At 40.1% G+C, this 26055-nt stretch overlaps 1 protein-coding gene across 2 annotated transcripts in view; it reads left to right on the top strand.

Annotated features, from left to right (window-relative positions):
* The window catches only part of med30 (mediator complex subunit 30), a 54278-nt gene that overhangs the window by 5469 nt on the left and 22754 nt on the right, over positions 1-26055 (top strand). For both annotated transcript variants that reach the window (XM_086279710.1, XM_086279712.1), the window contains exon 4: positions 9782-9889. In XM_086279710.1, the coding sequence (XP_086135836.1) occupies positions 9782-9889 (108 nt within the window). The remainder of the gene's footprint in view (positions 1-9781; positions 9890-26055) is intronic.

Here is a 26055-nt window from a genome sequence, read left to right as displayed (position 1 = left end):
TTTCTCAATTCACCTGTTGCACTTCTGACCTTTCACCAGACCAGAGGCTCACTGAGACTATATGTATGTCTTCTACTAAATAAATGTTTTAACCAAGAACCTCTACTTAAAACCTTAATATAAAATGACCTGATATATAAGTGTTTTGTAAGCATGTATTGCAATTCCTTCTATGTTCTAGTTTTCCCTCAGCATGTATCACCTGAACAGTCACGTCAGTGAAGCTTAAGACCTTTAAAGAACCTGAACATCAACTCAAATAAGCACAGATATGCATTGTGTACACAATAGTTATAACTGCATCTGAAATACAAAATTAACATCATCATAAACATCTTAAGGCCATCTTAAAGCTATCTGTTACATTGTTAAAGCCTCGTCTTAGCCTGCTGCTCAAAATAACTTCCTACTTCTGCAAACTCTCTGCAAGCCTGTTTCCTGTCAGCCTGTGACTTTTAGCCTTTCTGAAAGACACACACTGTTCAACCCCTGAATGCAATATAAACTCCAGATTATATTATTAATGCAATGGTAATAATGATGATTATTTAACAATAGCAGTAAAATAATTTCCCTGCTCCACATTCCCTCTCTCCAGAGGTCGCAATACATTGCGTCCTGGCTCAGCAAATCAGACAACCTCATGTCATCCAATTGGTCCGGTAATAAACACCAGCTCCCCTTCGAGAACACTCCATGTGTAAGCTTTAGGTTTTCTCGGTCCCTCTCTGGTGGTCTCGGACCTCCCTGTGGTCGCCGAGATCTTCTGCAAAGGAAGCAAAATACCTTTTCCTGCACCTCCCTAACTTATCCTATTTGGGACTCTTTAATCAAAAGCATGATCCTAATTATGCTCTTAACTTATTGACTTGTATTTATATATATTCTTCAACGTTCCTCATCACTTTAAAATTCTTTAAGCGCTGCTTTCACGTCCGGTTGCTCGCTCTATTTTTCCCTATATGATCATCAACATCCTGTGCACAAATTGTCGCTGCTGCAAGTTCCTCTACTCTAATCTTAAGTCACCTTTTTAACAAGAAAATCATCGTAAGCGCCTATTCTACTAAAAGATCCAAAAGAAAACAACCACTTTAATCAATTAAGTTTAAGCATATAAGCAATTACTCCTGTATACATTTCATCATAGCTAAATGCTGCCTTGAAACAACACCTGTCTGTTAACACTAACTTCATTTTAACCTCACATTTCCTATGTTATAACCTGTTTTTGGTATAGCCTTTTTGTTTCATTTTGCTCCTTTTAATGTAACAATACCTTCTAATTCTAATTTATCAGATTTAACCAAAATATATGCTTTCCTTCCTCTTTGGTCCTTCTTTAAGTTCAGTTAAAAAGCTAAATGAATTTAAGGCCTTTTGCCTGGAATCAATACTGTCATGTGTGTTTCTTAACTCTGTGTCTGTAAGCGTGTGCAATCCTTCAATAACTTCAATAACTCATATCAAAAAATGCAATATGTATAAAAATCATTTCTATTTATAAGCTCTCCCCTTTATCCTAAAAATACCTATGTAATATCTGTATGTGTAAGCCTACATTATAACCACTACTTCTAGAAATCAAAAAAGAAATCAAACCTGTTCTACTCCTTCAACCCTCACTAATTTTCCCTCTAAGATTTATTCACAGCTTTGAAAAACCGGCATTGTATCTTCTAAACAGGATTCAGTTCACTTTAATCCTTTAACCTTAACATAAAAATAACAGTTTCAGTTTTACCATATCCAAATGATCAAAAACCCCAAAAGTCCTAAAATGATCCTAAATTATTAAACAATTAAATTAATACACCCTAAACCCCCCTTTATTTTGATACATGAAATGTGTCAAAATACTATACAAAACTAAAAATGCTCAGTTTTCCCCACTCATGTTCCAATCTATATCATAAAATAAACTTAAAACAGAACAATTATCAGTCATGTGTTTCTTCAATTAATGGTAACATGAGTTATATCAAAAAATGTGTCCCCTTTAACATTTGGCATTCTCCCAACAATATACTATAATCCCATAATCTAACCCCACTTAATAAAACAAAAATTTTCTCTGGTAAAAGCCAATTGTTTGTCCACATTAATTCATCCTCCTTCATCCAGCCACACATTCACTCACATGCATTCACACCATATATTTGCTAATAGTGGAGCGTCCCGCGCAACTTTTCCACCCTCAGCAAAATGAGCTCATTCATTTTTTCCATAGCCCCCACAGGTAGCTTTCTCCTCGGCCAGTTGTAATCTGGAAAGCCCCCTTATATTTGCTCTTCCCGAAAATTTTCAGCGCTGTTTCAGGCCTGCTTAGAACAGAAATGAGAAAAAATAGAGCTGATTATTAGCTCATAAAAACAAAATCAAAATCACCTGACAGGTTTTCTTTAAGTGCACTGTTACAAAATAATGGGCCCAATTTTTAGACATGTCGATGTTTCCTAAAACTCCCTCCATTAAAAACAAAAACAACAACAACAACCTAACTGACAGAATCAACCCCTCACCACAACAACCTCAACAACCTTAAACACACAAAAGTTTTGCCACCACATAACTTCACCTCCTCAATACACCGAAAGTCTCATTAAAACCACACAATTTGCACACAAAAATCACCCCCTTTAACATACTTAAATTCAGCATAAAACCCCCTTACGACAACATATAATCACTAAACTATAAACTATTTCCTACCCAAATCTGTACTTCTCTTGTCTGCCATGCTTCCTCTTCTGAAAGTCACTTCCTCAGTCACACACACACTCCAGCTAATTTGCATACTGAGTCATATCTCAAGAAGTTGCTGTAACAACAGAAACATATGTTTAAACATTATCAACTCATTAAATCATTTTATTTCTTTCTACAGTGATCACTACTTGATCACTCAGTACGAGAGAGCACTCCTAAGTCACTCTTACCTAAAATTACTTCAATCACTTTTTGTTTTCATAACTCACTTTCCTCAGCTTCAAACTCAAGTGTATTTTATGTTTGTGTATGTCAATTTGCATATGTTGCTTTTGCAGTGTGTCAGACTCCTTCATAATTTTACCTTTAAACAGTCAATTTACTCCTTCCCAAATTTACTAACCCAAATTTTGATTTCCCACCTTGATTAACAGCATTCCTTGTCCTCAGCCAGAAGGTAGGGCTCCACTTGCCACTTACCCCCTTCGCCTTAGCCCAGCGGCTTTACCCTTGAGGTCCCATCTTCTTCACTTCATCTCACCCATGAGTCTGAGCTCACAGGGACTGAGTGAGGCCGAGTAATCGTGACTGTGCCTGCCTTAGGTTGTCCCAGGGTTTCGAGGTGGGATCTTACCCGTCATGGGCTATCCAGCCTTCCATACTCGCCTGATACGGGGCCCAAGTGGGCAGGGGAGGGAACACACTGGCTCTGGAAATTAAAGGAGTGTAAGCTGCTTCCTTCATTGCATCTTATATTAAACTATCTCACTTCTGATTCCTTCCTAGAATAATTTCACATATGGCACTTTGTGTATGTGTGTTTTCTATTCATTAATGTAATTGTCAGTTATTTTCTCTCTTCATTTTACCTTCTTTTGTTTGTTTGTGACGTTCTACTTTAGTTCTACTAAACCTTGATGTAAAAACAATACTCCCTTATTTCACGCACACACTCTGCATTTTGCCTACGCACACACTTCTCTCTCAGACTTCCTCTGTTCACACACCGCCTTGCACTCACTCTACTATCAACTTTCATAGTGTTATTATTATTTAGTATTTTGTACACCTCACACCCAATCCCTCAAAGCCTACTACTCACAGCATTCACACACTTAGAATCACTCAAAATATGCTTTCCTAAAAGTATTTTAGACATGCTTGTCATAATCAAAAAGAGCAAGTAAAAAACAAACAAACAAAAAATTGAAACCTCCATTACTTCTCACCGCACACACAAGAAATTGAAAAAATAAACCACACCAGCAACTAATGCTGGAGAAAAGTTACTACTGAAAGTAATATGTTAATCTTAAGTATATACAGTGCACTCAATATATTTATATATCTACATCCAAACTCAGTCAATTACTATACATCCACTACGGCAACTCAATACTTTATTTATAGTCCTCTAATAAACATAAATGGCATTTTAAACACACTCAACAATGTTTGCAGCAGTATTTGTAAAACCAACTGTGGTTTAAACAGTTCACTGCTTACTCATTTGCATTTTCACTCACACACACACCGTCTAAAAATAGCTCCAGCATTGCCTCAGACTCCTTTCACACAGAGATCTCTTATTTTATATTACAAATACATCTTATATTTACAACCACTGTCAGATCTGTCAGCTTTAGCGCCTACACAATTTCGACAAATTTAAAATAACCGCCCAGCGGATAAACTCCCTGAGTTTTTTGCGACCAATTAACCAGTATCAGACTTTAACTGTTTCTGGCCTCATCTCTAAAATCCCTAACTCAATTTAAAAGCGTCAACCAACCCAAACTTTGCCTGAAGCTCTATTTTTGGCATTACACAGCCAAGGCTTACCCCGAAGTTTTAAGTTAAAGTTACACGCCCGAAGTCCAACTTCTTCTGACCAAAAAAAGCGCAGGTACCGTTCCAAACGGTAAGGAGACTCTAACTCCTAGCTATTTTGAAGGTTCCCAAGTTCTTCCCGGTTGCCGACCGTACTAACCCTATTCGCCGATAGGTCAGGGCCAAGCGTCCTTGGCCGGGAGGGAGCGTTACCTCCGAGAACTGCACTTCCTTGCAGACTCTAACTGCCGTCCTAGAATAATTTATAATACTTTGAAACAACAATCAACACCCAACACAAGTGTATGACTGAGGCAGATCTACCCTGATGGACAATGGGGACTCTAACCCACAAAATGACCAACCAAGGTCTGACCTAATGACCAACCGGGACTTTAACCCACAAAATGACCAAATTCCCTACCAAACTACTTGAGACTCTAACTCAATTTCTTTGGGACTTCAACCCAGTATTTAAACTTTTCCTGGCAGACTCTAACTGCTCTCGCAGACTCTAACTGCTTTCATTTCTTCTTAGCAGAACTCTAACTGCTTCAACTCATGAGATTTTTCATCAAAATCAAAACAGACATCCACCAGTAACTTCAGTGAGTAGACTTAAATTTTATCATATCCAATTTGGCACACTTTGGAAATAATTCAACAGGTAGTGCCTTACCTTTGGATAAGCCGGCTTATGCCCACTCACTTCGACCACTGGAATTCATGTCTGCCCGTCAGACCACCTAAGACCAAATTTCTCCATCTACACCTCCAATTCTCCCTCCTCAACCACCGGACGAAGCCCCCAAATGTTAAGGTTCAAAATTGAGGAAGGAGAGTACAAACCACCCTTGGTCCAGAAGCTCTTGGTCAAACAATGATTTTTAATGAATACACACGTGTGGGAAGACAACTCTGTACGCAGACAGCAAGTAGTCTTCAACTTAATCAAAGCATGAACAGATATTTTATAGCATCAGGGTTTGATTTACTGACGCCCCTTCATGCGTCACAGATACATTTTATACATAGATCAGATCAACACCACAATGACTTTTAACCCAGAAGATCATCTTCTATTTTCATGGATGGTACTTTCCGTTCTTGTCTTAAAGTGAATTGTTCCTCTTTCTTGCTGAGACAACAAGGACGGTTCCTCTAAATAAATCTAACTCATGTGTGTGTGTGTGTTGACCTCACATGCTCTTTCTCAATTCACCTGTTGCACTTCTGACCTTTCACCAGACCAGAGGCTCACTGAGACTATATGTATGTCTTCTACTAAATAAATGTTTTAACCAAGAACCTCTACTTAAAACCTTAATATAAAATGACCTGATATATAAGTGTTTTGTAAGCATGTATTGCAATTCCTTCTATGTTCTAGTTTTCCCTCAGCATGTATCACCTGAACAGTCACGTCAGTGAAGCTTAAGACCTTTAAAGAACCTGAACATCAACTCAAATAAGCACAGATATGCATTGTGTACACAATAGTTATAACTGCATCTGAAATACAAAATTAACATCATCATAAACATCTTAAGGCCATCTTAAAGCTATCTGTTACATTGTTAAAGCCTCGTCTTAGCCTGCTGCTCAAAATAACTTCCTACTTCTGCAAACTCTCTGCAAGCCTGTTTCCTGTCAGCCTGTGACTTTTAGCCTTTCTGAAAGACACACACTGTTCAACCCCTGAATGCAATATAAACTCCAGATTATATTATTAATGCAATTGTAATAATGATGATTATTTAACAATAGCAGTAAAATAATTTCCCTGCTCCATTGTAACTTCCATATCCCCTTGCTCATGCACACACACACCCTCTCACAAAGCTGCTCACACAAACACACACATATTTACCCTGGGGAACTCTTATCTCACCTACTCCCTCTAGGTCTGTCTTTTCTCTGCCTGCAGCAGATTCATTGGTCGTTTCAGGTGAGTCTCCAGAGCCTCTTTACTGCTGGTTACAGTCACCATCCACCTTCAGGAGCAACAACACCACTTTGCCTCTTAGCCCCGCTCCTTCCGTGCCTGCCTTCACAGAATGATTGCACAATTGTATCCCCCCCCGACACACACATAAATGTACAACATAGAAATGCAAGTGGTGCAGTGTAACTTGGCACAATAGCATGTTTTCGCCACATGTGCAATTCCACACGCACTGGCTCGCTGGGGGTGCACTCTGTGAGGCACCATGCGGGGCTCCGGCACGGCTATCCACTACTGTTTGATTGGATTTATGACTGCGGCAGTCCCTTCCCAATTTCTACAGATTGGCTCGGAGCTAATCTTTCTCACCAGGCTCCTACTGAGGATAAAGGAGGATGTGGGAGGAGACCAGTCTTAAATTGGAACAAATTTGTGATGGCTGCCACCACGTACATTTTCTGCATTGAGGAGTACAGTCAGCGAGAGGCATTTTGAACGATCTGTTCAAAGTGACTCTCGTGTGCAGTTGTGCCCTTAAATCAAAGCCGGTGACGGGTTTTCTTTGACATTTTCCTTTTGCCGTTCCTTCATTGAGTCATTACACCATCTGGCTATTTTTTTTCCTCCCCCTGCTCATTCCACCTTATTTAAATGTTTATTCATTTCCCCCCGAGGCTGAGACCCAGTCCGGTGCTGACCAGCCAATAGCTCCTCTCACCATGTTTGTCTGGGGCTGAGGGGTTGTTGATTTTGGCCCCAGCATGCATGCCATTTATCATCCTAGAGAATTCAGGTGGCTGCCTGACAGCCGCTCACTATTGGCTGCCTGAAACAGGAAGTGGAATCAATGACTCGGGCAGCGTGACCTCATCTCAGCCTAATTAGCAGCAGACCCGTTTAATGAACAGCTGGACCAACTGCACACGTCAGCGCTTTCGCCCCTTTTTCTTTCCACTTGTCGTTCGTTGCAGCTTTTTGCTTGCCCCTTCTCAGACTTTAATCTGCTTTCTTCCTTTTTAGATGCATTTTTCTTCCTCCTCCCCACATTTTCTACCACTTTCATCTTCTTTTCTCTGATATCTGCTAGATATTGGATCTCTGCTCATTTCCTTCTTTCTCTCGGGCCGGTCTGTTTGTCCTTGTTGGCTTTGTCTCTCTGTCTTTTTCTGCTTTTCCCATGTTGTTCTTTCCCTGTGGTTTCAAGTCTTGCTCTCCTCTTGTCATTTCCTGCAGTGAACAGCTATGCCATTTCATTTCCCTCTCCTCTTACACATTCACCCTGCTGTTTTTTTTTTCAGTCTTTTTTTACCCTTTTCTTTTTGTCTCACTGAGGCAACCTGGAGAACTTCATTAGGCCATTCTTCTCTGTCAGCCAGGAAACCACATCCATCTTTCTGTGGAAGAGGCAGGGGTTATGACTCACACTTTGACGTGCACGTGCTGCATAGCTACATGTACACACACACACACACACACACATACACACACACACAAAATACACTCTCCATCCATCTCTCCCAACCTACTCAGCACATTTCATTTTCCCCCCGCGGGCTGCCAAACTGAGCCCACCACCTTTAAAATGTGATATGTCGTTGGCTTCGGCCTCAAATTATCTAATGAAAAAACTTTCATCTTTTCCTGCTCAAAGTTGAAGGCGAGCTCATAGTTTGTCTGGTATAATATCCTGCACATGTCCTTGCTGTCTTTTCTCCCTCCAAGAGTCAGAGTTTACAGTTTGGCGCAGAGCTAAGCCTGGAAACTGACAGGAGTAAAGAAACTTTTTCCAGACTTTTATGTCTTTTTGTCATTCTTTATTTTCTTCTTTGTCTGCCTTTCTTTTTCCCGTGCCCATTTTCTGTTCTCACCTCTCTCTGGCTCTTTTCCCACGACTCTTGCCCTCTTCAGTGCTATCCTACTCTATTAGTCTCCTCTCTCTGTCTGTATTTTATTTTATTTTTTTATAACTTCCTTTGTGCTTGTCTTGATATTGTCTGGCTCCAACTCTACTCATACACTAGTCAGTCATTGCTTCCAGATGAATCGGGTTACTTAAATCAGCCGTCGACTGTCTGCAGGGCCTCTGCTCCAGCTGCACAACACGGGCCAAAATCTGTAGTCAGTCATAATTTACTGCTTTGCCAAGTCATTATTGGAGGAAGGTTTGCTATTCCATCATATGGGATATTTTTTTTATTAGCTAATGTTGCTTGGAGACTGTCCTACCTAATCTATGTTTGTGATCTTGTCTGGTATGGCAGTATTGTTTTGGAAAGGAAAACAATGTTTTTCTAGATGTTTTTTTGTAACAGGAACTTCTTGCTTCCAGTATTACAAACCATAGCAGAGTCGTCCACAGCCTTTATTAAAACCCATAAAATGTCATGCTATATAAAACTGTTGCTGTCTTTTGAGAATATGAAACTCCATTTTCACTGCGTGTGCTTTACAGTCTATTATTTTGTTGTTGACAAAATTCAATTTTGTGCAGTCGCTCTGCAAAGATAGCATAACATCAATCACACATTGTCAGTGCAGGTCTTTTATATCCTTGCTGTCTGTGTGTTATGAGGAACAGTGTGTTCTCAAGACATTCATACATTACTTGATGTGTGACTGCAGCAAGCCTCCTGCTCCCCTACCCACACCGAGGTGCCCACTAGGGGGCAGTGTGACGCAAAGCAGCAGGCAGTGACCCTGTCGGCTCTCGGGAACGCTGCCTCGCCTGAAGGCTCTTGCACATCAGCCTCACTCTAGTGTCAAGCAGACAAGGTCAAGCACACAGAGTGTTTAAAAATGAATTAATCTCCCACTCGCTTTTCCCTCTCACTCTTTTCCTGTCCCTGTCTTTCCACGTTGAAGAGAGTGTTCGAGAACGTACACACAATCCCCATTTTCACCACTTTGTGGGAACAATCGTGCGAGAAGGCATAGAGATATGTTGAATATAGCTTAGTTGAGATTTCCCATACACATGTAAATGTGGCCTATAACTGCGCTCAGTGGGCGTATAGGAAAGATGTGACTAGGCAGCACAGTGCTTTTAATTTATTTGGACCTTAGACGTTAGATTGGGGAAAAACATAGAAGTAGGAAAGAGAATAATTGCATCAGGAGGTGAATCTTTAAACAGATTTTATTGAAAAAACTACGATATGGATCTTACTGTGCGACTCCAAGCAGGGAAACACAATCCAGTTATCTGAATAAGTCAGCATTTTGGGAGCGATCCTCTTACGCTTGTCTTGCTTACAGTAAGTAATACAGCCACATTTTTTTGTTTGCTGTCCCTTCCAGCAACTGATACCCTTTGTGGAAGATGACGGCTCCAAACATGAAGACCGATCAGGTGGACAGAGCCGCTCTGCCAGTGAGGAAAGGAGAGAAATCCTGGAGGTCAACAAGGTATGGTGTTCTGGATGAACAGCACAACACTGACAGGCTTACAGGTTTGATTTCCAGCCTGTAACAACACGAGGAGAAGCTTATTAGAGAAAAAATGGGAAAGGTTTGAAAAGGCTCACAGTGATATCTCAGTCTCTTTTTATTTCAGCTATAAACATGGTGTTATTTCAGTGATGTTTCAGTATCATTGTACAGACAAGACATGATAATTAGGCGTGCAATTTATTCCAGATGAATAATTTTACTCAACATCATTAACCTGAATTTTTAATTGCAGGTTTGCTCTTATTTGAATTGCAACCATCCAGGTTGTACAGAAGGTTTGTGCAAAAACAAAATTAAGAGGCCACACTTGATAAACTTTGTCTGATGATAGTGGTTGTGTGTTTAAAGGAGGTCATGATACCACTGGGAAATCCTATTAACCACAAATGCATTTTACAACATTTTCCTGGGGACTAGATTCATCCTCAGCTATCTTTTTTTTTTTTTTAGTTTAATTTTTATCAAAACCTGAATCTCCTGGTCAGTCGGGGAACCTGAGGAGCAGTTTGAAGACCCAATATTTGAACCTAATGACATTTTTCCAACTGTGCAGGAGGAGCGTACGGTTAAAATGAAGGAGACTCATCTCATATGAGGTTTACTGTTGATCTTATTGAACCGAGGAGATATTATGTTGTGACTGATTCAAAATGAACTCAATTTGATATGTTGTGCAGCTGATTCTGTTTTAATGCGCACCACTCAAGCATCACCTCCACATTTAATCCAGCACAGTGTGGTATACAGATTTTATTGTAGTAATTATTATTGTTATTATTATTATTATTGGGTTTTTAAAAATTAATTTGAAGTTGTCTAACTTAATTCCTAATTCCTACGTTTTTGAAAAGGCTTTGTAGTCGTGTTGCACCTCGGGTGTCTGAGAGTCGTGTTCGATGTTTGTCTGTCTGCATAAAAGTGTTTAATATTAGTTTGAGTGCAGCACCTGGACTGGCTGACTGATTCTTACCATATTTAATGAAGAGGCGGATGTAATTCCAACCTCAGCCTTCCAAGGAAATACAGGGACTTTTGGGAGTATTTGTGAAACATTGGAGTGCTGATATAGACCTACAGGCATGTGATTCTTATATAATCATCATATTAATAATAAGTTTGTTGTCTTTGTTGCCAGTGGCAGGGAAATTGAATAACACATGATGTCTTCCAGGGGGCATCCCTGAGTTTTGCTGACAATGTAGTTCTGTTTAATTGCATTTTCCATGTAATTTTTGCCAATCTGGGAGTTGATTATACAGTAACTTATTTAAATGAGACCTTGGCTGAGTTGCAACTTCCTGTGAACTCACCTGTATGTTAAAAGACATGCTACCGTGTGCCTTACCCATAGACTGTACCTCAAAGATGGATGTAAACACTGCGACTACACCCACTGGTTACTGGACTATCATTTTAAAACCTCGCTATGCTGATTAATTTAGTTTATTTGAGCCAGAAAGCACAGCAAACTGCACTATTTTTTTTGTAAAATCCATTAAAAATGCTCATACATCAAAGGCGGTGAAAACATCCAAATGAGTATATGAAATTAGCAAAGGTGAGATCTGAAAAGCAGCTGTCAGCTACAGCTTCCTGTTTGGCCTTATCAGCCATATGCCATAACTTTAAGCCTTATTCCTCAGATGGATGAGTTATAATAAAAATCTGCCCCCTGTACTGGTTTTATGGAGGAGGAAACTATCCATAGAGGCCAAAATGTTTTGGGCTTTTTTGTGCTAAGCTGTAAATATACTTTTTAATCCTGTGCAGTTTGACATTTTAACATGGGAGTCTATGTGGCATTGACTGCTTTTCAAGGCAGCCTCAAGCAGCTGCACTGGGAGCTGCAGTTTTCTGTGCTTGCTGCTTCTTAAACCCCAGAGTTTGCTACTTGGCTGTGCCTCAGTCACTCTTTGCTGCTCCCCCACAGTGCAAAGCAGTGAGTAACACTAGCTAATGTTAGCTTAGCAATAGAGTTCACTAATGGCTACTTGTTCTCAGTGCATCACTGACTGCAACACAAACTCCAGAGACAATTTAATTTGTATTTTGCTACTGACAGCGTTAGCAAGGAAGCAAAGTAAGGTTGGACACTAGCTGCTATGTTGGGTGGGTAGAAGTTTGTCTGTGTTAGCAGGTATGTTAACATTTGGTAATGTAAGCCAAAAAAAGCCATTTTATGTGATCATCCTAGCCAAACGGTTTGTGACCAAAGTAACATAAACAGGTTGTTCGATCTGTGGAGGGATCTTGGCCTCTGCTCCAGCTTAGGGATTCATTAGCAAAGCTCTGCACATCCAGTCATAGTGGTGATATTTGGATTTGTTGTGTTTTGGTCTCAGTGTTCATCTACGGTCATGAACACTGACATTGCTAAGGTGTTTGCAACATATGAAAAATAATTAAAAATAATGGCGGTAATAAATCAAAAAGCAGCGAAAATGCTTATCAGCTTTTTAGACACCTCTGTAGTATATAAATACATTTTAGATCGCAGTAACAGACTGAGCTGAGCTGACCTTCAACTACAAAGAGCTGTGTGGGGAAAAAATAGTAGCTGGAGGTGTTTTAAATATTAACAAGAAGAAAGAAGAGATGACTTGATTTTTTTTCCCCATATCTTGTGTAAGGTGTTCACGTTTGGTTTCAATTGTCAGACATCAAACACACCTAAGAGCTTTTTTTAAATTTATTCACTGTCAGATAAGTTTTCGCTCAGCTGTGATAGAGCGGCTATTTTCTAGCGATCTGAATTGCAGTGCAGCTTTTCTTCGGACTGACATGCCAGCGTCAGTCAGGACTGAAATGTTGAAGGTAGATTAGATCCCAAGTCACGACCTAAACAAACGAGTTGAGTATGAGAAGTCAGTTACATGGAAATGTGGGCCCTTATATGTTAATTAAACAAATTGCACAATAGGAAATGTTGTGGATGAAGCTTTGAGAGGGAAAAGGCTTTTTAGTGTCATCTTATTCTTAAAATAAAGACCCATCCTGATTGATTTAGTAAGGCCTGTGGTTTCTTTGGTAACAGCAATTGCACTGTCAAAAATGCCAAGAAGTATTACACTCATGTCACATTTTGCAGACAAATGTATAGATTGGTTTTGACCTTGTGGATAGATGCACTAAAATTTCTGTGACAGGTTCATAATGGTGTGTTTCAAATACATTTTTTTTCTGAAGCAATAGCAGGAAATGTTGGCTGTATTGGACCCACTTTATCAAAGATTTAAAGTGATGATACTTCATTCAGCGGGGGAAAATAGACCCTATCGCTATGAGTGAAATCTCTGTAGCTACTTCAGAAAATTTAGGCTAGTATAAAAACAGGGTGTGATTTTAGTCTTAAGGATTTGTAGCTCCATATTTTAATTGCACAAGCACAGCGAGATGTCAGAGTGGACTGTGTGGGCGTCTCCAGGTGCACTTGCTATTTTGGTGTATGTAGATCAGCATGTAAAAGAGGAGGATGAAGCTGGAGGCTGTGGTGGTTAATGAACTTCCAGTCAGTCACATCACTGATTTCATTGCGCTAAAGCAGCTGTACCAATCAGACTGCATGACAAGAGCAGATCAACAAGTGACAGCAGGCTTCTAGCAGTCTGAAAACCAGACGCAGATGGTTTGGCTTTTTGTCAGGCATGTTCAATAATGATAGTGATAAATAATACAAAATGTTGGCAAAGCTAAGAGCATTATAGCTTCACTTTTATTTTGTGTTGGGATAAAAGTCGCATATCTACACACAGTCATAATGAACGCGTGTCTTCCAGTTTTGAGTAGGGCTACTTTGCGACATCATGCTGTCATTTGCATACAATTAAAGGTACGGTAAGTACTGTTTTTGAGTTTATTTAAAAGAAAAAGAATGGTGAACTCATAAATGTGCCTTGATTAGTGTGTAATCATGCCTTCCAACAAATTAATGCATTGTCATAAACTTAAAGCGAAAAAATAAAGAGTGAATCCATTAAAAAGTCTTGTGAAGGGGTTGCTGGTTTGTGGAAACCGCTATCTTGCCCCCTGTCGTGTTTTGTGTATGTGGCTAGAAACAGGCCAAATATGTAGTATGCCTTATATAAGTCCCATTTGTGACCTTTAAACTATATATAACCATTTAACATTAGAATAATCTCAATCTCTTCCTCCTCGCCTCAAACGTCATCTCCTGAACTCAAATCAGGATTTATTCCCGATATTGTTACAAATACTTATTGTCAGCTTTTTAGACATGTGACCCTCCCGTCTCAGCTGACAAAGAACTGGCTAAACAACTACAGACAAAAAACAACAAATAACTTCATCCTACTCAGAGTTTTTATTGGTGAAAACTATACGTAGAGGCCAAAACACTTTTGATAACAGGTTCTAAACATGCTTGTTTCCCCTGTAAAGTTGGGCATGTTAACATGGTAGTCTAAGGGGATTGACTCCCTTTTGGAGCTAGCCTCTAGTGGCTGCATGAAGAACTGCAGCTTTTTAACACTTCCAAATAGTTTTATTTTTCAGCTCCACAGGTCCAGGAAACATCACAAAATTTATACAGAAAGCGAGAGTCCGTCATTGCCAATTGAATCCGGTTTTTAAGACGTCAAACAGAAAGTGAACTAAGTCCTGGATTAGGTTTAATCTCTCCCTGGGAAGCAGGCCCATCATGACGACAGCAAAGCACTACATGCAAATATCCGCCCTGGGTCGATGAAACCTATACCAGGGAGTTAGAGTACGCAGGCAGCAGCCACACAGAATATCTCCCATATCTCAAGTGAGCATAGTGGTTATTAACAGTGGAGTATGGCATAGATTTAGGTAAAGCACACTGTGCGTTATTTAGGATGACTTTTTATTTCCCCTCGTCAGTAGGGGATTTGCTTTGTTTATATATACAGAGAGTGTGTGTGTGTGTGTGTGTGTGTACTGAGTGAGACAAAGAGCTCTTAGTTCTTTCTTCAGTGAGAAGAGATCGAGTTTGCTTTACTCGTGTTTCCAGTGTGTGTGTGTGTGTGTGCTGTCTTGACGCCCTGCTCTTCTCTGTTTCTTCTCTTTGTACGTGCATTGTACTGGCTCTGTACAGATTGAACATGCCACTCTGTCTGCGTTTGCTGCAATGATAATAGTCCAAGGTCAGAAGTGTCAGCAGAAGAGATGAGCAGAGCTCCCCTGGCTGCTTTTTAAATGTTAACACTACAGTGAAACATTGCAGCGAGCCTTCTACTCGACTGCACTCAGTCTCTTCACCTTTGCACACAACGCTACCACACCCACAAAAAGAACATTAGAAGCCTGCCGGAGCAAGTGCTTAATCCAATCCTTACAATTCTGGAGTAATGCAAAAAAGGAAGGGGAAAAAAGTATCAGATCTGTGTGTTTCTCTCACATTAAACACAAGAGCTGAAAGTGAATAAAGTTTAGACACCTTTGTATCGAAGTGATAGCCTTATTTGTGACGTGACCTTCCTCTTATGCAAAGCATTAGCATGCAAATTGATTTCTGTCAAGTGATCCGAGTATATACAGATTGGGAAGACAAGCTGTCCTAATGCGCTCTGGGAAAGCTTTTTTCACATTCTGCAATCCTCAACACTAGCAAGACGTTATTATGGAATATAAATTAAAAACGCTCTTTACACTGTACAAAAGATATGTTATTTCATACTTATTTTTTTAGTTTAGGGCTTGTTGTTGACTTAATAAGTGGGCTTATTTAAAGCATAATTGAGATTTTAATTCATCGTTCCTTTGCAGGCGCCTCCTGTTGTTTTCATGTGGACAAGTAAAACTTTTGTTTACATAAAGCGCTTCTTACCAAACTCTTATGAGTAACCTTCAATCATAACAAACTTGCTGTGTGTGTGTGTGTTTGCTTTGTGAAATATTTGAAAACCTGATTTCCATAGAAGCTTGAAACCTGTATTGTTTACAAGTCTAATAGTCTTCCCTTTTCTTGCATGTGTTGGTGCATTGCTGCATATCTCTGAGCTTTACCGTCCCCTGTGGATCAACTAAAAATGCGAAACCACTGGCAAGAATGTATATCACGTCATCGGCAAGCAAAGTAGACACCCACATGGCATTACTAGTTGTTAGAAATAATACCTTTTATGCTTTGACTTTCCTACTTCAGAAGCTGAAAAACACCCAACAACTGAATATATTTAAATAATGAGTTATAAACCATAGACCATGTGTGCTTTGGATGCTCTGTGGCATGCAGGGTTTATGTCAGTGTATTACAAGCTGTCCAATACAGCTCCACCCTTCTGTCAGCGGACAAAGGACAAAAGCAACAGGTCTTATAGAGCAACAAATCCAAATTTCAAGTGTTTGGTTCAAATTGTCAAGATATTCCAAAATGGTCAGGAGAGAGGTTTAACAGTGGGTGTCTACAGCCATCTGTCAAACATGGTGGAGGCTCTGTCGTGGTTTGGGGGATCTTGACAGCATTGATGGAATTATGAACACAGACAGCAACAGCTTCGTTTTTCCCAGATACATTGCTAATACAGTAAAAGCATAGCTGGATAAAAACACAGACACCACCAGTCGTGGATTGACCTCCCTGGAGCTTGAATCTCAACATTAATGAAGCAGTGTGAGATCATCTTGACAGAACAGAATAAAAGGCAGCAAACATCCAAATAGGAGCTTTGGGTGTCCTTCAAGAAACCTGGAGCACTATTCCTAAAGAATACTTAAAAAAATTACAAGAAATCTTGCCTATGAGATTCTTAGGGAAGAATAAGGGTAGTCATACCAAATATTGACTTTAAAGCTTGTGAGGGTTCTGTAGACTCTGTTTTTTTGCCTTTTCTGCTTTATTTTCATGTAAATTTGTACATATTTTTGAACATTTCCACTCCTGCTTCCCATTTCCTATCAAAATATAAAGAAATGAGAGGTGGCTCGAGGCTTTTGCACAGTACAGTACTTGTGTTTGCTCTCATGTTATTTTTTTTCTGTCTGTACTGAGATGTATAACAGTTGTTTGCTTGTGATCCTTTCTGTTTTTTATTGTAATTTTTTTAGTTCTATTATTGAAGAAGTTTTCTACCACGATGAAGTTTTTTAAACTTGAACTTTTCAGACATTTCCAATCTGGCTCTTGGATTTCTGGTGTATGCCTCATGTGTTTGGAAAAAATCGTGTTTAGCTGTGATTCTGCCCAGGGTGCCCAGCTGTGCGTTAAGGCAGCAGTAAGGACACCAAGCTTTGGGGAGTTAGAGCAGTTAGCCTGATCAGCAGAGTAGAGATGCAGCAGGACAGGGGGAAGCAGATGTTTGCAGCCTGGCTACATCTGCTGCACTCACTCCAGCCAGATAGGATAGTTCTGGATGAGAGGGGGAGGAGGAGGGTGCGATATCAGCAAGCAGAGAGAGATAAAAGAAAAACAGAGAGAGAGAAGAGATGGGAGAGAGAGGGCTAAATGGCAGGCAGCGAGATATTATGAAAAGGATGAAGAAGTGAAAGATGAAAGATTTGTGATAAAGAAATAAAAGAAAAGTCTGGGAGCAAAGCTTTCTCTGGAGGAAAAGAAGAGAATGAAATGGACCGCTCAGGTGGGAAAGGTGTTTGAAGATGGATCACCAGACAGATAGCCATTTTGTCATGTTGAGGATAGATGTGTGAAGCAGAGGGAGACAGAGGAAGACAACCGAGAGGGGGGAGGGACACAAAACAAAGCAAACATGTAGCAAAGTGCAAGAAATAAAAGCATTCCTGCGTTGCATTTGTGATGGATCAAATGGTATACAACAGTAGCAACGAATCAGGGACTCCTTGATGTACAGAAAGGTAGAAACAGGTAAAAGATGGATAAAAGGATGGATTGATAGATGTGTAGACAGCTGTGAATTGTCAGAGCTAAGCCGCTCCCATTCAGATAGTGTCTTCAAAAGGAATAACAGAAAACTGATGAAACTAAGCTGCAGCATTGAAAAAAGGAGGCCTTCTTGTAGCAGGATGCCGACACAGGGGGAAGATTGATGCATAAGTGAAAAGATAAGTCCAAGCTTGCTGCAGACTCTCTGACTGATATGTCACAGTGGTTTAGCTTCATAGTCCCCCACAGAAATGCCAAAAGAAGATTTTTTTTTTCGTTGTAGAAAAGATGGCATCTATCAAACTTTAAATTCACTCACTGCTGTAAATAATGAACAATGGCGTAATGTATTGTCATGGGATGATAGGATGGCGGCCTAACAGAGTTCTGAATCCATGGATGGGTTTTTTTGCATGCTCTGCTCTCAGTGAGCTAATCTCAGAGCAGAAACTATAATGGTTACCGCTCAACAAAAGGGAGTGATCTGAGGGAGGCCGTTGAAGTGCGTTTTGTTTTATACAAAAGGAAAGAATGGAAAGTAAGGACACACAGTCATGGTTAAAAGAAAGTAAAATCTGAGGTGTTGCATAAGTTCCTGAAATTAGGTAAATACAACCTGAGATGAGCCATTCTAGTATTACTCCACATCATCATTCATTAAACAAAAAGAACCACGTTTAGCAGCAATGACTTGAAAAAAATCATTTTCTAGATAATTTTCTCAGTGGGTTCGCTCTCTTTCCCATCGTTGCACTAATTCATTGAAGTTTTTGAGAATTTGCACATATGCACAGCTCCTTTGAGGTCCAGCCACAGCATTTCAGTTGTTGCTGTTTTGCTTGGGATCACTGTTCTGTTTCGTGACCCTATTTCAGCCAGACTTTAGCTGACGAACAGATGACCTCAGATTTGATTCTAGAATACTTTGTTATTCAGAGGGGTTAATAGTGGACTCAATGATTGCAAGATGTCCAAGTCCTATGGCTGCAAAACAAGCTCAAATCATCACCGCTCCACCACCATGCTCGACAGTTGGTATGAGGAGTATATGCTGTGCATTACATAGCTTTGCTCTCGTCTGTGCAAGGGGCATTATTCCATAGGTCTTGTGGTTTGTTCAGATGCAGTTTTGCAAGAGGCTTCCTCCAAACAAGCAAGCAAGTTTTCAGTCTTTTTTAAAAAAAAATTGTTCTTGCATGAATTTTAACATCTTACATGCTAAATGAGGGCTGTAGCCTGAGATGTCTGACCTTGGCATGAATTTGCTGGAATGTTCTGGAAGACTAGCAACTCTTGCAAATCTTGTCCCTAAATGTGTTTGGCCAAATAACCCTTATCAGATTGATAGGCAGCAGCAATTACTTTTTAAGATCATTGCTGATGTCTTTCCTCCTATTAACACACACCTGAATGCACCAGACCAACAAACTGACAAAACGTGAACTTTTATAGAGGTGCTCATTCTGGCTGATGATCAATTAATCAAATGTGTTTGAACAGCAGCGGCTGGCAACTACTTTCCCTCTAAATTGAGCAATAAAAGTGTACTTAATTTTTCACACACTCCTTCTGCATTTTGGGGTTCGTTTTTGTTAAATAAATGATGACACGGTATAATATGTTATGTGCTGTTGCTCACTGAAAGTTGTGTTTACCTCATTTTAATGAAAAGAAATGTAAAACCTTAGAATTTCAAGAGTGTTTACTTTCTTGTTGCCTTTTTAGCCATATAGTTGACTATCCAGATGTTTGTTCACTAGGTAGATATTCAGTTTTTTAATTTGGAGTTTGGATTTTTTGCTAAAATTCGTTTGTGTTTTTTCTTTAATATGTAAGTTTATTTTTCCAGCCAACGTCCCTCTCCCTCACAGCAGCGATCATCACGCTTCATTTCACCAAAATTGCTAAGGTAGTAATTTTGTTACTAAATTTAGCCATTTTCCAAGCCCTCTTGGCAGGTTCGGGTTGAGATTACTTTGTTTGTACCCGTAGGTAGATCTGGTCTGCAGTCGATGAGTCACCCATCCTCTCATGCACATTTCCAAAACACACACAAATAACAGACAACAACATAATGAAGAGATAAATCATGCGTCATGTTCATCTGGGTGATTGCTGCTAGAACAAGCTGTTTTTACACAGTGTTGCTGCGCTTTCAAGGGACACGAGCCTTCGTCCATAAGGAAGACACTGAAACTCGCTGTGGAAAGGGTGCCAACGAATTGGTGCAAGTGTGATTTAGGAACACTGGGTTCAGCTCTGGCTCCCCAACTATGTAAGAATCTGACTTTTTGTTCTTTACAGAAACCATAAATATTCAAACAATGACATTAAGGATTGGGATAAAGCAGACTCAATCAAACATGATATAATAAAATCATCATGATTTTGTTAATGTGAAAATAAGAAAGCTTCATCATACAGAAGAGTCATTCAGTTTTAATTAGTAATTGTTCCAAGATGTTTTTATGACTGAGCATGTCACACCTTCTTGAATGTGACCCTTTGTGTATGAGTGCATGTGATCATATCGTTTGTCTTAAATCCCTTTCATTGAAGATGGGGTTCATCGCTCTACATCATAGGTGTCAAACTCTGGCCCGCGGGCCAAATTTGGCCCGCAGCCTAATTACATTTGGCCCGCAAAGCCATACCAAATTATTATTAGAGCTGGCCTACTGGTATTATACAGCTAATATATATATTGTTTAGTATTAAGCTTTGCTTGTTCCATATTCAGTTTTTCAGCAAAACTTGTTTGAGTCCATAAGAAGAGATTCATTCTTAAATCTGGAGGAAGATTTTTTTCCAATAAATATTAATGTTAGCCCGCGACCTTGTTCCAGTTTTGAATTTTGGCCCACTGTGAATTTGAGTTTGACACCCCTGCTCTATATAATAAAATCATCAAGGACTGGTCTCATTGTCATAGAGCTGAGTAATAATAATAATAATAATAATAATAATAATAATAATAACAGGCCATTTGGAAATCCTTCAGAGTTTTGGGATGGCTTTAATTAGGAACAGTGACAAAAACTGCATATTTCCATACATTAAGTACATGCTGTGGCTGTAACCACAGAGTTTTTTCAGTTAAAAAAAAAAAAGTTATACCAAAAATCCTACTGTTTCATCCTGACACCAGCAGTTTCTCTTTCACCAGCATTCAGTGGATAAACGAAATAACTGAAATCACAGCATTGGCATCATCTGTCATTTGTGCATGGAGATTCTGCTGCAGTTAAAAAACTTGACATGAGTAGCTATTGACCCCCCCCCCCCCCCCCCCACCCGCCACTACTACCACCACCACTACAACCACCACCCCCTGCTAAACAAGCAAGACTTTGATTATTCACTGCTGAATATTAGTATAGCCCCCCCCCCCCCCCACCACACCCCCAAAATAAATAAAATAAAAAAATGGGACAACCCTAAATCATACCAAACTAATCCTTGTCAGCTCAGAAATGGAAATCCAGATAAAACATATTGGCATATCTACTGTGGTGTAAGCCACATGAGGGATGTGGTGAAGCCTGACATTGGTTATTTTAGGTTATTGGATCTGAAATTGGTTAGAGGTGTCATTTTTGGTAAACCAATCAAGTGAAGCTGAGAGACATATTAGTTTATGCAAACATGTCTTTTAGGATTAACATCCCCTTAATAGAACAACCCACCAGGACAGTGTTAAAACTGGTGATATGCAGAGGTTCCATCATCATTGAGATATGATAGCTGTTGGGCTTCTTCTACCCTCCATAATGTTTGTGGCAAAGAGATATTTTTTTTAGTCCACAGGGGATTGTAAGTTTATCAGCATGTGATTAAAGTGCAGCTTTAATTCAAGGGGTTTTACTAATATTGTGCATGAACTGTTAAGAATTACAGCCATTTTTATACACAGTCCCTCATTCTTAGATGTTGGAAATTAATGAGGTAAACCTAGATGAAAATCCTTCGTAGTCAATGACTGCGTGGAATCTTAAGCTCGTGGACATCAGCAAATGTTTCCCCCCCTTAGTTGCTCTACTAGACCTCTACTCAAACTGCCTTCAGTTGCTCGTTTGTGAATCTGTCTGCTTTCAGGGTTAGGTTGTGGAAAAGCATGTTGCACTGGTTTGAGATCAGGTGACCGACCTGGTCATTGAAGAATTTCCCATTTATTTGCCTTGAGAAACTCTTGGCTTGCTTTTTGCAGTTTGCATTGGTTTGTTAGCCAGCCTACTTCATCCTGCCAGTTCTATCAGCAGCCACATATGCACTGGTCACTGGCAGCCGTGCATAACCATGGCATAACACCATGTTAAACTGATAATGTGGATCCTGAGCTGCTTCTCTCCTTCTTCATACTTTTCTCATCATTCTGGTAAATGTCTGTTGGTTTCTTCTGTCCAAGATGTATTTTATTTTATTTTACATAACTATTCAGGTTTTTTAGATGTAGAAGTCTAATTTGACCTTATTGTTCTTGAGTGTAATCAGTGGTTCAAACATTGTTGTAAACCCTCAGTCAAACTTCCATTCTTGATACACCCGACTCTCCAGGAATGTTCTTGACTCAGATTATGTTAATTATTTTTAACAATGTACTAGATTTCTGATTTGTCCTTTTCTAAAGTTTTTTCTGTCTATCTAACAGGTTTATATGGAATTACAGTCTAATGATGGCCTCCCTTACTTGCCTCTTGTTATGTAAAATTACACAAAAAAGCTATAAAATACATACTCAACACTTCTAATGTTATTTCTTTCCTTTATTTTTGGAGGACTGTGTATAAAAATGGCTGTAATTCTTAAACAATTTATGGTATTTAAAAGAAACAAAACAATAACCCTGAATTAAAGCTTAAAGTCTGCCCTTCAATCACATGTTGATTGTTTGATTTATATTTGATTGTGGTTGTGTAGAGAGACAAATCTACTAAAAATGCGTTTTTGACGCAGATATTATGGAGGCCTACAGCATAGATATAATGCAGACACATAATTCCCACGCAGGTTCCACTGCACTGTATTTCAGGAAAATGTTACAGTTTTTATCAGGATCAGAATTCTTTATAAATGCTTAAGGCAATGATGTGGTTACAGTTGCTCCAAGACAATATGTACAGTGACAGACTGAACTAAATTAAATAATACGATATATGACAAAGTTACAAAATATAAGAAATAGTTCTTTTATATACAAACAGCTCAATTAGTCATCTCCAGAACATGGATTAAACATAGATAGATTAACAGAGATTAAATAAATATGATTGATATTTTATTCTAAAATATATTTTATTTGACTGTAGAGGATGTGCAAAAGAGTGTATTGGATGTACTGTGCATTGGATGGAGGAGTTGAACAGGGAGATGGCCACAGGCAGGAATAATTTCCTGTGCGTTGGTGCATTGTGTAATCTCAGTCTCTCACTGAACGTGCTTCTGTGCCTGGCCAGCACGCCATGGAGTGGGTGGGTGGTATTGTCCAGCATTGTCCTTATCTTGGACAACATCCGCCTCTCCGACACCATCTTAAGGGAGTCCAGCTCCGTCCCCACAACATTACTAGCCTTGTGGATAAGTTTATTGAGTCTGTTAGCAACCTGCTGCTCCAGCATGCAACATCATAGAGGATGGCACTGGCCACAAAAGACTCATAGAAAATCCCGAGCATTGTCTGAAAGATGTTAAAAGACCTCCGCCGCCTCAGAAAATAGAGACGACTCTTGGCCCTTCGTGTAGAGTGCAGCAGTGTTTTTTTTAACCGAGTTCAGTTTTTTATCTATGTGTACTCGGATATATTTATAGTCCTCCACAATGTCCACACAGACTCTCTGGATTGAACCAGAGGTCACAGGTTTTCTGTTTCCCCTAAAGTCCTCATTCAATTCTTTGTAGCATGCAACATTATAAGCGCTTTGTTTCCATTGTGATTGATTTCTATTTTGTTTTTAAAATTTTATTTCTGTCTCTCTAGACCTTTATTTGACAGAACTGTGTAGAGCACAAAGGGTGGATGAGGGTGAATGCAGCTATGGTGGTTTTAAAATCTGGGCTTCATGGGGTATATACTGTACTGCCTGGGAGCTACTTGGCTGCCCCATCATCCGTCCCTTTTCTTAACCACTTCTCCAGCTTAGGGTCACGGGAACCTGAGCTGTCTGAGGGTGTGAGGCAGGTTACACCTGGGATATGTTGCCAGTTCGTCACAGGTGAACTGATGTGAAAAGGCAAATAAAAATAGGTAGAAACCATAGCCTATGGTAAATGGTAAATTTTTGCCTTTACCATCTTAGCTTTTTGAAAACGCACATCACAAGAGAGGCGTGGGTGTGACTGAAACTAAGCGAGACTGCTGGGACCCTCCTTATGGACATCAGAGGTGACCCTAATGTACAAAACGACCATCATTTTACATTAAATAAAGATTGAGATCATTAACTCATCAGCTCCTGGTTATTTAGAGGAGGTGCCCCCTGTTGGCCATTAGATAGAATGCAAGTTTAATGTACTTGTGCATTAGCTTCACATTTAAGACACAGAAATCATATCCATTATTCATATACAATATGTGATTGAAACACACATATTAACAATACCTGTAGATGCCTTTAAAAGAACTGCATTTTGAGTTAGTAATCTTGACCCTTGTGGGTTAGCTGTCACTTTCCATTTGGCCTCAGACTTCTATCCTACCCTCTGTTCAGCTGGGCCTAAAGCCCACCCTTAAAGCTTGTGGCGTGAACAGGTAGTAAACATAGAGATCAGAGTAGGATGCAGTGGAAGCAGAAGGGGGATGGGCAGAGGAGAAGCAGATAAATGACTCCTTCATGGTAATGTCTGGCTGCTTTATGGGGCGTCCTGGCTGTGAGTGATAGCCTTGCTCTCGTTATCTGTCGATTGGGGTAATTGCTGTTTGTCGGAGTCTGGCTGACGGATGGTGATGCAATCTGCCCAGAGCTGGAATGGGTGGAGGGGGGAGGTTACGCCCTCATCACTCTCCACAAGTGTTTTTATTAGGAAGCACATTGTGTGACACTATGTGTTTTAACTTAAGTGTCTTTGAGTGTGTACATTCCCTTCTATACATGTGTGTGAATATGAATTTTTGCCTTTTTGCCTTATGTTGAAGTATACAACCTATTTATTATCTTTTAATGCTCACTCCCATGCATGCAAGTGTAAGTGAGCTGCAGTCTTTGCATATGTTTGTGAGAAGAAGCAAAGTTTATCTGAGCGTGTGCAGAAGTCAACAGTGTTTGCATAAATGTTTTAGATGCAATCGTCATAATTCATTGAAGCCTAATGGGTTGCGATTGCTCAATCTCTGTGCTGCAGACCCCTGGTAGCAAGGAATGTGATTGTGCATATCAATTCAGGGTCCCCAGTCAGCCACATGTTTCTGCTCCAGTAAAAAAATAAAAAATAAAAACAGGACTGAATTATCTCGTCCCCAAGTGACCATAAATTGCAGCCATTCATTACTGGTCACACGCCAATTAATGGAGGAAAACTAGGAATATGAGAAATAAAGTAGCCAGCAGATCATTTCTCAGAGTGCTGATTCAAATACAGCTTTGTGATTTGAGTAGCTTTCACTTTTGCCAGCTTTCTGTAGCGAGGGGTGTCCAAGTCTGAGGGAATCAGCCTCCTTTCTGCCCACCTGACTGACTGATTGGCTAACCGATTGACGGACCGGCCGGCTGTCTGGCTGAGTGACGGTGCATTTTGCAGAATGGAGTAAGAATGATTCATTGCGGCTCTCTGGACTACTTGATAATCATTCCATCTGGGGCATGGGACAGGCTCTCTTGTCGTTGGCACATCACTCATCCTTACTTCTCTTCATACAACCCTTCCTTGCGCCATCTCTCCATCCTTCTATCCATCCCAAGGGCCTTGGAGATGACCCTCCACCTTAGAGAGGGACTGTAATGCCAGACCCTTGTGACATGGCAGAACCCAATGCTTTCTCTACTCCATCCCCCCACCCCCTGCCCCCCGCCCCACTCCACTGCTGCAGCCTGCCACTGCCACTCGCCTTGCGTTTGATTTAATACCAGCCTAAGTGTGAATAAATTCCTGTCACAGCCCATTAAGGAGGCCTTGGAGAGATCTGGCCTGTTATTAATTCTCCACAGCTCCTCTCTTCCTCTCCCCTCTTTTAGTTACTATCTCTCCCACTCTGCTGCTGCTGCCTCCCATGCCCCCTCACCCTCTTCCTCCTCCTCCTTCGCTCCCTCCCTCATTGCACACTGTTTTGCTTTTTTAATACCCCGTTAATTACCGTGTCTGTCCTCTT

The sequence above is a fragment of the Aulonocara sp. 'chitande type north' Nkhata Bay genome, linkage group LG22 (assembly GCF_057382095.1).
Source record: "Aulonocara sp. 'chitande type north' Nkhata Bay isolate Kocher_YH1m ecotype deep benthic linkage group LG22, A_spYH_male_GT1.1, whole genome shotgun sequence".
Classification (NCBI taxonomy): Eukaryota; Metazoa; Chordata; class Actinopteri; order Cichliformes; family Cichlidae; genus Aulonocara; species Aulonocara sp. 'chitande type north' Nkhata Bay.
The sequence above is the reverse complement of the archived record's forward strand: the minus strand, read 5'-3'. Positions and strand labels throughout refer to the sequence as shown.